The sequence below is a fragment of the Hyla sarda genome, chromosome 3, assembly GCF_029499605.1.
Source record: "Hyla sarda isolate aHylSar1 chromosome 3, aHylSar1.hap1, whole genome shotgun sequence".
NCBI lineage: Eukaryota > Metazoa > Chordata > Amphibia > Anura > Hylidae > Hyla > Hyla sarda.
Window position 1 is genome coordinate 27,693,313 of NC_079191.1, and position 18,692 is coordinate 27,712,004.

An 18,692-nucleotide genomic window follows, 5' to 3' on the forward strand; every position below is an offset into this window, starting at 1 on the left:
CTAGTGGGGTACCACATGGGTCAGTATTGGGTCCTTTCCTATTTAATATATTCATTAATGACCTTGAAGAGGGGTTGAATAGTAAAGTAGCAATCTTTGCAGATGATACTAAACTCTGTAAAGCGGTAAACACAATAGAGGACAGTGCACTGTTACAAATGGATCTGGATAGGTTGGAGGCTTGGGCTGGGAAGTGGCAGATGAGGTTCAACACTGATAAATGTAAGGTAATGAACATGGGGAGGAAAAATCCGGCCTGTGATTATGTATTAAATGGGGGCAGACTAGGGACGACTGACATGGAAAAGGACATGATAGTTTTAGTTAACAGTAAATTTAGCTGTAGTGACCAGAGTCGGGCAGCTGCTGCCAAGGCAAATAAACTCATGGGGTGCATCAATAGTGGCATAGATGCCCACGACAAGGAAATCATTCTTCCGCTGTACAAATCACTAGTCAGACCACACATAGAATACTGTGTACAGAACTGGGCACCAGTGTACAAGAAAGATATATTGGAGCTGGAGAGGGTTCAAAGATGGGCAACCAGGGTAATACGAGGAATGGGAGGACTACAGTACCCAGAAAGATTATCAGAATTAGTGTTATTTAGTTTAAAAAAAAGACGTAGTGGAGACCTAATAACTATGTATAAATATATCAGGGGGCAGTACAGAGATCTCTCCTGTGATCTGTTTATACCCAGGTCTGTATCTATAACAAGGGGGCATTCTCTCCATTTAGAGGAAAGAAGGTTTCTACACCAGCACAGACGGGGGTTCTTTACTGTAAGAGCAGTGAGACTGTGGAATTCTCTGCCTGAGGAGGTGGTCATGGTGAACTCTGTAAAATAATTTAAAAGGGGTCTGGATGCATTTTTGGAGAGTAATAACATCGCTGGTTATGTATACTAGATTTATAGGGACAGAACGTTGATCCAGGAATTTATTCTGACTGCCATATTTGGAGTCGCGAAGGAGGTTTTTACCTCTAGTATGAGTTTTTTTTTTACTTCCTCTGGATAAACTCAGTAGGGTCTCATTAGGGATATAGGTTGAACGTGATGGACTCAAAGGTCCCTAACCTTCAATTAGCATGGACAGAGGTGTCAGCAGAGAGCACTGTGGTCAGACTAGAAAGAACTACACAACTTCCTCTGGAGCATACAGCAGCTGATAAGTACTGGAAGGTTTAAGATTTTTAAATAGAAGTCATTTACAAATCTGTTTAACTTTATGGCTCCAGTAGATTAGAAAACATTTGTTTTCCACCGGAGTACTCCTTTAAACCTGGTGCCCTCAGTCAGCGTGGAACTCCATTGCCATGCTTGATTAGCCCGTTACCTAGTAGGGTAACTAGCCCCACTGTCAGCAGGTCTATCAGCCATAACAACAGATCAACACTATTTGCACCAGAGTAAGGTTCTTTTTTTTTTTATCCTTGAGCCAATGCCTTAGCATATCACACGAGCCGATCCCCAGCACGTATTATGCTGCAGATCCGCCGCTGAAGGACCGCTGTATGTTGCCTTTACAGGTACTGAAGCGATGTGCAACACATCGTGGCCACTCCCCCTTCTCTATGAGCTGGGCCGAGAGCAGTAGCGATGTGCGAGTATATCGCACATAACAGTGTGTCTGCTCATAGCGGAGTATTGCCACTACGAGCAGGCACCTGTAAAGGCACATACAGCCGTCCGTCAGCGGCGGATCCGCAGGGTAATACGTGCTGGGGATCCGCTCATGTCATCCACTAAGGCATAGGCTCAACCTAGATCAAGTGAACTATAACATGAAGGTTGGATGCCCAAGCCTTGAGCACTCTTAGTCTACCCTTGCTCCATGCCCAGGAAAATTAACCCTCTCTTTATCCCTTCCAGACAACCACTATTGTCAGATGTCTATCCCATTACTTTACCTCTTTCTGTTTGACAAGAAAACGATCTATGAGATTCCTCTGGTCATTGACATCCAGTTCATCCCTTCGTTTTCTGAAAACCTCTCTAATAAATGAACGTAATTCATCACTGTTTGATTTAATAGTATGGTGAATTCCTGGAATCCAGCGCATCAGGGATGGAAACGCGTTGTACCACTGTGGAGGAGAATATAATACATCATTATTTCTGATATATGCTTCGAAGCTCTGGGTGGCAGGGGAAAGATAGAGCTCTAAAACAATACAAAACCATTAACCCAGATTTAGCTATCTGTCTGTCTGGTTTTGCCCATAGTAACCAGTCAGAGCGTTGGTATTTGCCCATAGCAACCAATCGCAGCTTAGTCTTTATATCTTAATGAACTCTGCTAATATGAAAGCTCAGCTGTGATTGGTTGTGATGGTAAAAACCCGACAGTTTATGTCTTGTGTGTCCATGGTACTGAGATGACTTTTTAACCCCTAGAGGGCATGTGACATACATGTACGTCACTGTTCCCTGGTACTTAATGCACAGTGACATACATGTATGTTGTGAGGTTTTGCTATCATTGTGTCTTCCGACAAAGCTGGCTGCTGTTATGAGCAGCTGGGACCTCATTTATAATGGCGGACATTAGTGATCACACCAATGTCCACCATTAACCCTCAATACTGATCAGGACATCTAAAGCATTAGGGCGGCTTTGTTAGACTCATCGGACCACCTACAGCATTATTTCGGGTTGGGGCGAGTCAAGATGGAGGCCGGAGCCCTCCTTACCTGCTCCAAGCTGCTTTGCTGCCATCCGCTGGTATGATATCAGACTTTACAAGTGGATTACAGATATTACTGATCAGTGTTATGCCTATGCATTGCAATGAACAGTAATAGCAATAAAGAAGTTTCTATAAAATGTTCAATGTGGGGACTTAAAATATGTTAAAAAAAAAGTAATACTTTTTTTTTTAAGTGAATAACCCCTCCCTCAATAAATAGTGAAATCACAAATTTTTCCCATTTTACAAATAAAAATACCGTATTTATTGGCGTATAACACACACTTTTTAAACAAAAATTTTAAGCTAAAGTCTAACTGAGTGGTATACGCCGATAAACTCTTTCTGGCCCCGCAGAAGCCGCTGTGGTTCAATGATTTAAAGCGGCCACTTTAAATCATGTAACTGCAGCGACTTCTGCGGGGCCAAAGTCCCGCCACTGGCCGAACCCCATGTCCCTCCCCATCCCCGGCTTTCATGTTTACCTGTCGGTGCGCTTCTGCAGGCTCCGGCGGCATCCTGCGCTGTCACTGCACACTGATGAGTGACATCCTCAACGCCAGAGCCTGCAGGAGCTCACCGACAGGTAAATATGAAATCCAGGAAGGGACATGGGAGTGGGATGGCGGCGGGACTCTGGCCCTGCAGAAGCCACTGCAGTTACATGATTTAAAGTGGGCACTTTAAATCATTGAACCACAGCGGCTTCTGGGGGGCCAGAAATATTTTTCGGGGTATACACGTACCCTCATTTTAACAAAGTTATTTGGGGAAAAAACTTTTTTTTAACCCAAATTTCCTTGACAAAATGAGGGTGCGTGTTATCCCCCATAAATATGGTAGGTAAGATAAATGAATACATAAACATACTGTATTTGGTATCACCTCATGTGGAAATGTCCTAACTATTAAAATATAATGTTAATTATACCGTGTGGAGAGCGGCGTAAATGTAAAAAAATACTAAAATTCAAATTCGCTGATTTATGGTCGCGTTACATCCCAGGAAAAAATGGAATAAAAAGTGATCAAGAAGTCAAATGTACGAAAAAGGTGGTACCAATAAAAACTACAGATCTCACTGAATAAATTACCCTTATATTTGTAGTGACATTTTTTGTTTTACTTAATTTGTTAAAGGAGAACTCAGAGATGTAACAACTAATCCCCTATGCTAAGGATAAGAGACAAGTGTTAGATTGCAGAAAGTCCCGCTGGGTTGACATGCCCCATTCATGCAGAGAGCCGGTGCATTGTGCGGGAGATTGGGGGGTCCCAGCGGTCAGACCCTTCGCGATCTGAAACTCATCCCCTATCCTTAGGATAGGGGATAAGTTGTTACATCCTAGAGTATCATTTTAATCACATTGACCCACAGATTAAAGGGAACATGTCAGTTTTACAGAAAGGCTAGGTTCAGACTATGGAATTTCCGCCTGCAATTCCGCTTTGAAATTTCAGGCGGAAATTCTGCTTGCTAAAATGTACTGTGTAGTGAATGGGTTTCCGTTCACAAATACACACTTCGGAATTTGTGAACGGAAAATCTGCTTGGAAATTTCTGCCTGAAGAATGGCAGTGCTCTTTCTTCAGGCAGAAATCCATGCGGAACACATTGCAGTCTATTGGAGACCGCAGTGTCCGCGCGGTCCTAGAGCTGACTTAGTCAGTGCTGGCCGCCCTCGGAATCTTCGGGCGGAAATTTTCTGCCCGGAGATTCCGTAGTCTGAACCTAGCCTAAAGGGCACTATGTAAAAATGAACCCCCCAAAAGTTGAAAATTGTAGTTCTCTTTTTAATTTCCTGCCACAAATAATTATTTTCTTGGTTGTGTCGTACAATTTGTTCACAGGATGGAATTTCCGTGTGGACTTCTGCATTGGAATTTTGCATGGAGATTCCGCAGCAGCAGCAGCAGCATTCATTTCAAAGGGATTTTGCAGCGCTTTTCACATCTGGTGCGGAAATTCAAAATCCTTTGTCAATAGAAAGAATAGATATGTCTATTCTTACTGCGGACTCCCCCGTGTGAACATAGCCTCATGGTAAAATGAAAGGAGTCATTACAAAGTACAATTAGTGGTGAAAAAAACACGTCCTCATAGGGGTCTGTGGATGGAATAATAAAAGTGTTATCTATTGTAGAAACCGAGGAGGAAAAACTAAAAAGCAAAAATGAAAATTGGCCAAAATGGTCTGTGTACTTAAAGGGGTACTCCACCCATAGACTTCTTATAAAATAAGATGCCTGATCACAGGGGTCAGGCCACTTGGACCCCCTGCAATCTCCCTGACAGCACCGTGGCCTTCTGAAAATGGAGAATTGGAGCTTCCGTGTTCGTGACATCACACCATCTCCCCTTTATTCATATGTATGGGAGGGGGCATGACGGCTAGTACATAGCCGTCACGCCTCCTTCCATAGACATGAATGGAGGGGGCATGACAGCTGTGGTTGCCCATCATCCGGCATGGAGTGGAGTTCGCCCCTTGCACCGGATGACTGGGATGCCGCACCGGAGATCGCGGGGATCCCCTTTAGATAGGGGATAAAATGTTTAGGGCGGAGTACCCATTTAAGGGGCAATGGTTATGTAGAAAGAATTCAAACAGATAAACGAGACAATACGAGCTATTATCCTGAACGTGATACATTAAAAAAAAAAATATTGAAACTGGAGCAATTGACATAATAGAAATAAACCATAGCTTTTATTATATATTTTAAAGACATATAGCCCCTTATCAAAATTATGTATACTGCCCTTGTGCATTACACAAACAGTAAGGACATAGAGGGAGATTTATCAAAACCTGTGCAGAGGAACTGCAAAGCTCCACAGGCAAAGATTATAAAGGGAAAGGGAAAAATGTGTGTGTTTTTTTATTTTTTTATTTTCTCCCCTCTTCTCTCCTTGGTTACCGTTTTTATTACACATGTTCAGAAAATGGCATGCCAGAAGAACAATCTAAGATAAAAGGATGAACACTAGGATAACAGTTTGGAATATAAGGGGTTTGGGGGACACTCACAAAAGGATAGCTATATTTGATATTATAAAAAAAACAGTTACCAGGAATTACCGTATATGTTTCTTGGAGACACACTTAACAAAGGACACTCAGGGTCGGGTTAAAAAGAAATATTTCTCACAATGTTATCATTATTTTTTTACTAATAACTCTAGGGGAGTGTCGGTTATGATCCATCAAAGGGTCGATTGGGAGTTATTAGACAAAGTTATAGACACAGAAGGGAGATTTGTAATACTTTATGGGCGATTAGGTAAATTTGTTTGTATGTTAGGTTTTGTGTATATACCACCACCATACTCATCCTTTGTTCTACAAATGGTATTGAGATTCTGGCACACCAAAGAGAAATGTCCATTATATATAACAGGGGATATGAACTGCGTATTTGATGAAAAAAAAGATCGTTTGAGGTTAGACAATAGAATGGTCGGAAATACCTATACCCCTCTTAGTAAATTCTGTGAGGAAACGGGCCTAATGGATATTTGGCGGGCTCGTAACCCAGATAGAAAAATATATTCCTGTTGGAATAAAACTAGTAAAACAATGTCTCGTATAGATTTGTGCCTGAGCGACGAGCTCGCCTGTAATAAAGTAAAAAGAATCTATTATGGCCCAAGATATATTTCTGACCACTCTCCACTTCATTTAGAAATAGATACTGGAAGGATCAATTATCCGAATCAGGGTAAAATTAATGCACACTGGTTAAAATTAATAGATAATATTATTAAGCAAAATTTAACAGAATTTTTTCAAAGAAACTGGGACTCAGCCCCTGATCATATAGTTTGGGATACTGCCAAAGCTTTTTTAAGAGGAGAAATTATGTATGCTATTGGGGAAAAAAAAAAAAAAAAAGAGTTTATAAAAAGGGAAAAAGAGTTAATAGAAGAAACGAATGGAGCAGAAAGTAAATTCATATATGAACAGAGTGAAGATAATAAGAAGGACTGGGAAGATAAGCAAACTAAATTAGAAAATTACCTAATTGAAAAGAGTCGTAATAAAGCATTTTTCAAAGGACAAGAAAGATACATGGAGGTGGGTAAGCCAAATAAAAGATGAATGGCTTTAATAAAAAATCAGCAGGGAAGTAAGTCTATCCAAGCAATAAAAAACCACAAGGGGAAAATTAAAAACGACCTGGAAGAGATACTAAGTGAATTTGAAGGCTACTTCAGTAAACTACATAGATCTGAATTAGTAGAGAACCAGGGTGAAATAGTTAATTATTTGAAGGATATAGAACTACCAAGTATCCCAGAACACGAACTAGGAATAATTAATGGCCAAAGAAATAACAACCAAATAAATATTTACAGCCTTGGATAGAATTAAAGGGAACACCTCACCAGGGCTAGACGGAATACCATTTGAAATATACCGAGTATATGGTGAAATTTTAATACCGGCCCTGGTAAGAGTAATTAATAGTTCATTGTTAAATGGCAAGCTGCCGGGTTCCATGAAGGAGGCCAAAATAATACTTATATTAAAACCGGATAAAAACAAATTAGATTTGGAATCATATAGACCCATATCATTATTAACAACTGACATTTAAGGGTACCTTTCATCCAAAAAAACGTTTGATACATTATAGATTAATGTATGCAAAATAACTTTCCAATAACATGTCATTAAAAAATATGCTTCTTTCTATTTAATTTTCCACTTTGAAAAAAATGACCACTAGGGGTCTCTCTACTAGTCCTCTTTTTATAGATTTCAGACTCATGCTGGAGTCCTAAATCTCAGACTGCAGCCGGGACACAGACAAGCTCAGCACTGCTCCCTGGCAGGGAGCAGTGCTGAGCTTGTCTGTGTCCCGGCTGCAGTCTGAGATTTAGGACTCCAGCATGAGTCTGAAATCTATCAAAAAGGCTTGCGGCCAGGACTGGTAGGTAGACCTCTAGTGGTCATTTTTTCAAAGTGGAAAATTAAATAGAAAGAAGCATATTTTTTAATAAAATGCAAATGGAAAGTTATTCTGCATACATTAATCTATAATATATCAAAAGTTTTTTTGATGAAAGGTACCCTTTAAGATAATAGCCAAGACCCTAGCCAATATATTAAAAAACATCATATCAGAGATCATACACATAGACCAATGTGGATTTATCCCGGATAGATCTACCAAACAAAATATACATAGAGTTAGATCCAACATTGAGTTGATTGAGGAGAGAGGGTCCCGCTCCATCCTGTCTTTGGACGTGTTCAGGCTTTCGACAGGGTGGAGTGGGAATACCTCTGGGAGTTGCTGAAAAAATTTGGAGTCGGGGGTGTAATGATTAAACTGATTAGATTAATGTATTCAGATGCTACTGCAAAGGTTAGTATAGATGGTTGTAACTCTGGCAGTTTTAACCTGTCAAGAGGAACAAGACAGGGTTGTCCCCCCTCCCCCCCTGCTGTTCGCAATGGCGGTAGAACCACTGGTCACGCGTATAAGAGGGGAGGATGCCGTAACCGGATTTGGTGCGGGGGGGAAAGGGGACAAAATTACTTTATATGCGGACGATATGCTGCTCTTCTTAGAAGACCCCTCAAAATCCCTCCCTATAATAATAGACATAATAAAAGAAAATGGTAAATTATCGGGACTAGCAATAAACTGGCAGAAGTCCGTGCTCATGCCGTTAGGTAATGACAAAATGGAACCACTTTATGGTTTAAGGATAGTAAAACCAGAAGAGGGTTTTAACTGCTTGGGAGTGGTGATCTCTGGAGATACAAATAGATTTAATCAGATAAATTCTTCAAAAGTACTTAGAGTTATGGAAAAAAAGGAAAAAATATGGAATGAGATGAATCTGGCAAGAACAGATAAGATAGTGCTGATTAAGTCAGTACTTATGCCAAAAATGATGTACTTCCTCAGCTCTGTATCTATCTGGTGTGAATTGAAGCTATTTAAAAAAGTCATAGCAATTTTTAAAGCCCTGCTCTGGGGCAGAAAGAGGGTCAGGATTAAATTGGATTATCTATGTCAATCTAGGGAAAAAGGTGGTATTGAATTACCGGATATATACAGATACTTCCTATCCAGTCAGATCTACTTATCAGAATGGAGGAAATTTCCCCTCTTTAGCTATTTGCTGTTGAACAGTGAGGGGGATTTTGAGGATTTATATCAATTGCTGGAATCCAGGAAATTGGAAGAAGGCATATGGAAAAAAAAATAACATGGTAAGGGGGGTAGTTAAAACATGGAAAATATTAAAAAAAGAATTGAATATAGTAGGTATGATAGGAGTCGTCCCACTGTTTGACAATAAGCTCAATAAAATCAATCTACTAAATAAACTGGGTACAATTGGCCCTAGAAATAATATTAGGATTAAGGAAATCTGGGAGAATGATAATATAATAGATTGGGGGGGTATTTAGAGAGAGACTAAAAGTAATAGAAGGTGGGTGGCTCAATTACAGGAGTCTACAAAAAATACTTATAGAATATAAAAAGAACGGAGGCAAGATACACACTGTATACCCCAACTTAATGGACAAGATATTAACTAAAGGGATAAAAAAAAAATCACATATCTAATATATATAAATTATTAATCTGTACAAAGAAGGGACTCAAGGTACATAGGTCAGAGTGGGATTTGGTGTTAAGAAATATTGGAAAATGCACAACTAACTTAAACCACAAGTTAATACAATTTAACATAGTCCATAGAACTTACTACACTCCTCTAATATTAGAAAAAATAGGATTAAGAAACTACAGCAATTGTAACCGATGTAAACAGGAGGGGGCTGGAGAGCTCCACATGTTTTGGGGATGCCCAGAACTGTCCAAATTCTGGAGAGAAGTTTATGAGGTAATTAACAAAGAAACAGGAGCCCAAATTGATTTTTCACCAAAAGTAGCAATACTAGGGGCTCTCCCGGAGAAATCTGGGGAAAAAAGGAAAGTATGTATGAGGATGCTCTTTTATGCAAGACTAATGATTGTTAGAAATTGGAAATCAGTAAAATGTCCTAGCAGTATAGAGTGGTATAGAAACATGTGTAAGGTCGAGTCATTTATAAGAAGAGAGGGGACCTAGGAAGGAGAGGGAGAAAAGAGGAGTAAGGTAAAGGAAATAGGTAATGGGGACATTTTTTTTTTTTTTTTTTTTTATCAGTAGTTGCTATTCCCTTTGAAGATTGTAAAAGGTTTTGGGAGGCTGGGGGACGGGCCACTCCAAATTTTAGGTATCTAGTTGGGTGCTGGATCATTGATGGCATGTCCGAGTGTTAGTAAACTTACAGAACTGGTATTTTTTTGGAGGGGGGTATTATATCTGGAGTACATCAATAGAGGATTAGAGATAGATAATGGCCTGGCACCCTCGCTTCCCATAACCTAAAGAAAGAGCTTGTTGTGCCTGTGGAGGAGGTGGGTGGAGTGGAGCAGGTGGGTGGATGGGAGGGGGGGGGGGGGCTAGAATATTTATGGAATTGTTGTATGTTTTTATCTGCTTATTAATTGTTTGTATGCAATAGATAAATAATAATAAAAAAAAAAACATTCACCGACCAACTACTGTATCATATTACAATTGAAATATTTTAAAAACAATCAACATACCAAGGCCATGGAGCTATCACCAACCCTCGTGGTATCCATCATTATTGTCAAAAGCCTATGAAGATTTGGATCATCATAGTCAAATCGATGGCCAAGTAATATGGAGGCAATGTTATTAGCGACAGCAGCGTTTATTATCATGGTGTTGTCAAAGGGTTCACCTGAAGGAAGAGCAAAATGTATATTGTCAAATATAATAAAACAAGAAAAATGGGATAAGAGTAATTAAATTCTTATATACATGGGGCAGTATAATTGTAATTATATTCTTGTACATAGGGGGCAGTATAATTGTAGTTGTATTCTTGTACATAGGGGGAAGTATTATAGTAGTTATATTCTTGTACATAGGAGGCAGTATTATAGTACTTATATTCTTCTATAAAGAAGGCAGTATTATAGTACTTATATTCTTGTATATAGGAGCAGTATTATAGTAGTTATATTCTTGTATATAGGAGCAGTGTTATAGTAGTTATATTCTTGTACATAGGGGGCAGTATTATAGTAATTGTATTCTTATACACAGGGGGCAGTATAATTGTAGTTATATTCTTGTATATAGCAGCAGTATTATAGTAGTTATATTCTTTTATATAGGAGCAGTATTATAGTAGTTTTATTCTTTTATATAGAAGCAGTATTATAGTAGTCATATTCTTGTATATAGGAGCAGTATTATAGTAGTTATATTCTTGTATATAGGAGCAGTATTATAGTAGTTATATAGTCCAACAAGATGAGTGGCACTATTGTGTGGTCTCCCTTAGTAACAGGTAAAGTTCTTAGCATACAATGCGAGGCTGTGCAGGTGGACTGATAATCCAGGCTAGACCTGGAGGTGCAGGTAACGGTATAGTATTCATATAAATCCAAAAAGGGAGTAAAGAAAGAAGTACCGCACTCACCCACTGTCAAAATCCGGGAACGGGAGAGGTTTATTTCAGATCATAAGATCGGAATAACAGGTGCAGGACGTGGAGGAGAGAAAAAAGCCACACACGACTAGTTTCACGCCGGACGGCGCTTTCTCTGGCTGACTTGGCTACATCCTGGATGTAGCCAAGTCAGCCAGAGAAAGCGCCGTCCGGCGTGAAACTAGTCGTGTGTGGCTTTTTTTTCTCCTCCAAGTCCTGCACCTGTTATTCCGATCTTATGATCTGAAATAAACCTCTCCCGTTCCCGGCTTTTGACAGTGGGTGAGTGCGGTACTTCTTTCTTTACTCGCTTTTTGGATTTATAGTAGTTATATTCTTGTACATAGGAGCAGTATCATAGTGGTTATGTTCTTTTATATAGGAGCAGTATTATAGTAGCTATATTTTTATACATAAGAGGTAGCATTATAGTAGTTACAGTATGAATTCGGGTAGAAAAACAGACATGGTGCACATCTACAATCTTGTATAATGATCTGATTGCTTCTCAGCATAATATCAAAAACTAACAGGTTGTTAGTATACATTTTTGATCAAAAAGTACAAGCCCACTCGCCACGTCAAGGCCACCTATTTAGAGTGGGTCCCTAACGTCCCTAGCATAAAATGGCGCAGCACCGGTCGGCGACCACCACCGCCGCGACACCAATGCCCACAGGGGGGGGAACGACCCACCGGCAGAGCGGCCCCAATTCCACTCAAACCAGTCTATGGACCGCACCCCCCCGCAGACACGGCGCCACGGCAGCAACGGACACCGCACAGCACCACACCAGTGTGAACAAGGTGTAATGGCTCACTTACCATGCTCTCCCAGTCAGACTGGGAGGCTGTTAAGAAAGAAATGACCCATGTGTAGCTAACTACTACTTATATAGGGTTGGGCTGAGGGGGTGGGGAAGAGTGCAGCACATGTTCAAACAAAAAAAAGAGGGGATAGAAATCACAGGGTGAATTCGGGTAGAAAAACAGACATGGTACACATCTACAATCTTGTATAATGATCTGATTGCTTCTCAGCATAATATCAAAAACTAACAGGTTATTAGTATACATTTTGAAGTAGTTAGTAGTTACAGTATATTCTTGTAAATAGGGGCAGTATTATAGTAGTTATATTGTTGTATAGGAGACAGTATTATAGTGGTTATATTCTTGTATATAGGAGCAGTATTATGGTAGTTATATTCTTGTATATAGGAGCAGTATTATAGTAGTTATATTCTTGTACATAGGAAACAGTATTTATAGTAGTTGTATTCTTGCACAATGGAGCAGTATTATAGTAGTTATATTCTTGTACATAGGAGCAGTATTAAAATAGTTATATTCTTGTACATAGGAGCAGTATTATAGTAGTTATATTCTTGTATATAGGAGCTGTATTATAATAGTTATATTCTTGTTTATAGGAGCAGTATTATAGTAGATATATTCTTGTATATAGGAGCAGTATTATAGTAGTTCTATTCTTGTACATAGGGACAGTATTATAGTAGTTATGTTCTTTTATATAGGAGCAGTATTATAGTAGCTATATTTTTATACAAAAGAGGTAGCATTATAGTAGTTATAGTATATTCTTGTATATAGGGGCAGTATTATAGTAGTCATATTCTTGTATATAGGAGCAGTATTATAGTAGTTATATTCTTGTATATAGGAGCAGTATTATAGTAGTTATATTCTTGTATATAGGAGGCAGTATTATAGTAGGTATATTCTTGTATATAGGAGCAGTATTATAGTAGTTATATTCTTGTATATAGGAACAGTATTATAGTAGTTATATTCTTGTATATAGGAGCAGTATTATAGTAGTTATATTCTTGTATATAGGAGCAGTATTATAGTAGTTATATTCTTGTACATAGGGGCAGTATTATAGTAGTTATGTTCTTGTACGGAGCAGTATTATCGTAGTTCTATTCTCGTACATAGGAGCAGTATTATAGTAGTTATATTCTTGTACATATGAGAGGATAGACGGGTGCTGGTGAGCTCCCTGTAGGGAGGAGGCATGGCTTCTGACCAAGGAGGAGGGAAGCTGGGCAGCGGATTCTGGGAGAGGCCAGGGTCTGGAGCGCGGTCGGCAGCATGGAGCTGGTGGTGGTGAAGATCTGGAGATGGTGGCTGGTGAGTCGTATGAATCTTGTAATCTTGCTGGATTTAGCACAAAAGTGACAAAGAAAGGTTTATTTATGAAGGAAATGCAAATATGTTAGCTAAGAGAAGAAATTAAGAAAGAGACTGATCCAAAAGTAAAGCTGATGAAGTGTGGGAGGCTTGATGACGTCATGAGAGAGCTAGCCATACTGCAGGAGAGGCTGTAGGGGGGCAAAAAGATGGTGCCCAAAGTGAAAAACTGGAGGATAGAGTGAAAGAGAGAGACCAGAGTGTGAGGAGGAGAGAAACCTTTGGAAACAAAGGTATTGACATTGTTAAAGGGGTACACCACTGGAAATGTTTTTTCTTACCAACTGGTGCCAGAACGTTAAACTGGTCTGAAAATTACTTTTATTAAAAAAATCTTAATCCTTCCAGTACTTGTGAGCTGCTGTATGATCCACAGGAAGTTCTTTTCTTTTTTAATTTCCTTTCTGTCTGACCCCAGTGCTCTCTGCTGACACCTCTGTCCAGAGCAGGATAGGTTTGCTATCGGGATTTGCTTCTACTCTGGACAGTCCATAAAATGGACAGAGGTGTCAGCAGAGAGCACTGTAGTCAGACAGAAAGGAAATTCAAAAAGAAAATAAATTCTTGCAGATCATACAGCAGCTAATAAGTACAGGAAGGATTAAGATTTTTTAATAAAGTAATTTACAAATGTGTTTAACTTTCTGGCACCAGTTGATTTAAAAAAAATGTTTTCCAGTAGAGTACCCAGGAAAAACCTGTAAGATATAGGGATGCAGATACTGAGGGATCACTGCACCCAGATACAGCTTGTTAGGGGTCTGAGAGCTCTGGTGACTCTGCAGAGGACTATGTGCCAGCCAACAAGGGGTTAACTTATATGGACTTTGATGTGAATGTAAATGGTACTACATCTACTTATATTGTGTATGATACCGCACTGGAACCAACTACACAGACTGCAGTAGACAGTATACAGAATTCTGAGCAGCCTGCAGTGAATAGAGTGCAGGGTGCAGAGCCGTCTGTAGTGTCAGTGAATGGCATACAAGGTGCAGAGCCGTCAGCAGTGAATGTAGAACAAGATGCAGAGCTGTCAGTAGTACACGCAGGTGCAGGATCTGCAGAACAACCAGGTGCAGCTGAGGAGATCCACAGGACTGTGCCCCCTGCTGACAGACCTCAGAACAGGAGACTGTTCTCTAGTGTCAGGGTCAGCCAACCCCACATCACAGAGGAAGAATACCGCTATACAGGCCCAGAAGAATCCATCTCCTCCGGACTGTTTATCTGGAAAGTTCTCCTTAAAGAGTTCATGCATTTGGAGGCCTCTGAGGTGTCCGTCCTGATCCATATCCCCTCCAGTCAGATCTATGACATCAGCTTTAAGCTGCATTACAGTCTGGACTTATTTTGGAACATTTATAATGACACCAAAGGACATAAGATCTGGGAGAACTGCAGGTGATCCAGCTGTCTAAGCCCCAGATAGTGACGGTAACCATCTTGTTCCAGTCTGAGGTGGAGGCTCTGGTGGATCTGACGATCTGATTGAACAGACAGTGTGAGGTGAAGAGACAACCAGAGAGTAATAGGGGATATACTATGAAGGTCCAACTCCTGCAGGAGAATAATATCACCAGACACTTGGCACACGCCTTCTACCTGGGCTCAGAACGGGGAATAGGTTATTACCCTGGTCATCCCCATCTGTGCCATAGATGTGGGGGCTGACGCCTCGCCAAAAACTGCTCTTGGGTTAAGTGCTCTCTATGTGGACAGTTCGGCCATTTAAAGGATGACTGCATGGGACCTGTCATCTGTAACCTGTGCTTAGGACCGGGACATACATTCAGAGGATGTCCACATACGGAGCATAATAAATGTGGAGAGACTGTCACAGAGGCCATGAAGGAAGACCAGGAGGACATTACCACATGTGTGGATACAGCCCCAGAAGCTGCCCATCCCCCTGCAGATCTCCATCAGAGTAACAGTGACCCTGCTGCAGAGCCAGATCTAATACCTACTGCACTAAAAGTACCAGCAGCCAGTGCAAATCCTAGTGTAACATCTTTGGTTACAGTTGAAGAAGAATCTCCAGTCACTAAAGAGACTGATGTACTACTGATGGAGGCTGCACTACATGTTCCAGCAGTCAGTGCAGAGTCTAATTTAACGCCTGTGAATACTGCACAACAGGTATCAGCAGCCACTGAAGAGACCAGTCATCAAACAGGTATAGGATCCATAATACCTGTCTCCAAATCTCCCAAAAAACAGCCAAGCCCCTCTCAGAACCAGAGGACCCGACTGCATGGACAAGTGTGGAGGAGAACAGGGTCCAGAGTGTAAAAAGGAAAATGACCAGAGGAGAACGTGTCGGAAAGTTTATTGCTGCAACTAAACCAGCTGAGTGGCCATCCCTGAAGATACCTTCTGGACAATACATTGTGATGGGAGAAGAGGTCCAGAGATACAGATGGAGCAAGTTCCCTCAAACTTCCCTGGTAATGACTCTCAAGAAGATGACCCAGAACTTTCAGTGTCCACTAAGAGATGGGGCACTACACATCACAGCAGTGCATAAAGGAAAAGGACTAAAAAGCCTAAATGACCTGGATGAGGCTGAAAACTAACAGTGTGAGGACTAGGAGGACACAATGCTACCCGGTCAAAAGAGGACACAATGCTGCCCGGTCATTATTAAAGAGAACACAATGCTGCCTGGTAGAGATGAGTGAATATTTAAAAAACTCGATTAGGCTGATTCGCTGAATTCTCCACCAAATTTGTTTTGGTCGGAATTTATTTGCGGCAAATTGCTATTAAAAATGGCTATTTCTGGCCTACAGAGCCTCAATAGGGGACTAGAACACTTTGCCATGCTGTAACAAGCATATGGAGTGTGCTGGGTTAGTGAAATAATACTGTAATTCAGTATGACATGCAGATCAGAGGTGTCGCTATTAGAATCACTATTGCAGAGCGGAACAATGACAGAGCCTGGAGGTGGCATCAGTATGAGGAGATCATATAGTGGCTGAATGACACAGCGTGGAGGTGGCAGCAGCATGAGGAGACCATATGGTGGCTGAATGACAGCGTGAAGGTGGTGGCAGCATAAGGAGACCATATAGTGGCTGAATGACACAGCGTGGAGGTGTCGGCAGCATGAAGAGAACATATAGTGCCTGAATGACACAGCCTGGAGTTGGCGTCAGCATGAGGAGACCACATAGTGATTGAATGACACAGCCTGGAGTTGGCAGCTGCATTTAGTTGCTAAATAACACCGCCTGGAGTTTGTGGCAGCATGAGTAGACCATATAGTGGCTGAATGACACAGCCTGGAGGTAGCTGAAGCATGAGGAGAACATATGGTGGCAGTATGAGACATCCTGGAGCTGGCATCAGCATGAGGAGAACATATGGTGGGAGAATGAGAAAGCCTGGAGGAGGATTCAGCATGAGGAGAACATATGGTGGCAGAATAAGACAACCTGGAGGTGGCATCAGCGTGAGCTGAACATATGTTGGCAGAATGAGACAGCCTGGAGGTGGTGGCAGCAGCAGCATCAGGAGTCCTGAAAGTAACCCGGTGACAGAGTGGTGCGGTAGGTGGCAATACCAGTACCTGGTAATAAAGGTGGGTGAAAAAAGGAGAACTTGGAATCAGATATGTGGCATCAAGCAGGTGGAAGGAACAGAATAGTAGCTGAGGCAGGTAGGCAGAAGAAAACATCCATTGTAACCGATGGGGGTAAAAACTTCCCCTGTAAGGCTCTACTCTCGAATTATTAATTCCCTTCTTGGCAAGTGTTACTCCCCCTAAAAAGGGTGGCCCCACACATGCACCTCTTCCTATTTCCACCTACAAACACTGCCATTTCCCACGGTTTTTAGGTGGAAATATGGATTGGTTCCTGTGTGGGACCGCCCTTTTTAAGACAAGTAACACTTTCCTCGAAAAGTTAAAAGGGAACAACGTATTGTCCATTGTAGCAGGTGGGGGTAAAAACTTACCCTGTAAGACCCTACTCTCGCCCTATTAATTCCCTACTTGGCAAGTGTTACTTACCTTAAAAAAGGGTGGCCCCACACAGGAAACTCTCTCTATTTCCACCTAAAAAACCCTGGGAAATGGCAGTGCTTTTAGGAGAAATAGGGAGAAGTTCCTGTGTGGGGCTGCCCTTTTTAGGGTGAGTAACACTTACCAAGAAGGGAATTAATAATGCAAGAGTAGGGCCTTACATGGGAAGTTTTAACCCCCACTAGTTACAATGGACCATACGTTTTTCCCTTCCACCTTTTAGAGGTCTTTGCATCACATCAATACATAGTGGTGTATGTGGCACATGGTGTTTTTTGCACACGTTTCCTTTTGTTTGGTTGCAAAAAAAAATTTGGACACATATATTTTATCCTAAGAATATTATTAAAAGGTAAGTTTTATGTAATGCATATCCTCAATACTTACCTGTGGTCTTATGTGGAGGAATGTATGTAACTGGGAAGCAGTGCCTTAAATATGTTTAGCACCATCCATATTTGTGAAGTGTTGGTGTGGCACCATGGTCAATCTACTCTGATGCATCAGGCATTGGTGGGTGGAAATCTTGCTGTTCCATGCCTGATTCATCTTGACAAAGGTCAGTTTCTCCACATTTTTCATGGACAGACGAGTTCACCTTGGGGTTACTATGGCCCCCGCCGCACTAAACACCGGCTCTGATGGCACACTACTGGCCGGGCAGGACAGCTTTTCCAGGGCAAACTCTGCTAGTTGTGGCCACAAATCAAGTTTGGCCTCCCAGTAGCCGAGCAGATTTTCAAGGTTTGTTGGCATGGTCATGTCAAGATATGCCTCCACCTGCTGGTTCAGGTCCTGCTCCAGGTCTACTTGCTGCTGATGAGTTGCTTCACTATGCGGGTGAAGAAAGCTACTTATCAGTGACTGTAGACTCAGGCTGCTGCTGATTGAGCTGGTTCTGCTCCTGCCACTCCACCCCTCCCAAGCAGCCATGGCAGTTGAAGGTGAGCGCAGAGGGCCCCCTGAGTCAGACCTGCGAGAGGATGGACGATGGCATCAGCCAACTGACTAAGTAAGATGTCTCTGTAGTAGGTCAGTTTGTCCTCCCCCTCAGTGGGTGTAAAAAAGGCACCCATTTTGTGCCAGTAGCTAGGGTCCAATAAGGTGGAGAGCCAGAAGTCATCCCGTGCCGAATGGTGACAATTCGGCAATCACTACACAAGCAAGTGAGCATGCATCGTGCCATTTGTGCAAGTGACTTG

At 41.3% G+C, this 18,692-nt stretch overlaps 1 protein-coding gene across 1 annotated transcript in view; it reads right to left on the bottom strand.

The window, feature by feature from the left end:
- LOC130360516 (cytochrome P450 2C5-like) overlaps positions 1-18,692 on the bottom strand; it is a 78,517-nt gene that overhangs the window by 31,090 nt on the left and 28,735 nt on the right. The window contains exons 4-5 of the mRNA XM_056563017.1: positions 10,324-10,484; positions 1,918-2,094 (exon numbers count right to left, since the gene is read on the bottom strand). Coding sequence (XP_056418992.1) covers positions 1,918-2,094; positions 10,324-10,484 — 338 coding nt within the window. The remainder of the gene's footprint in view (positions 1-1,917; positions 2,095-10,323; positions 10,485-18,692) is intronic.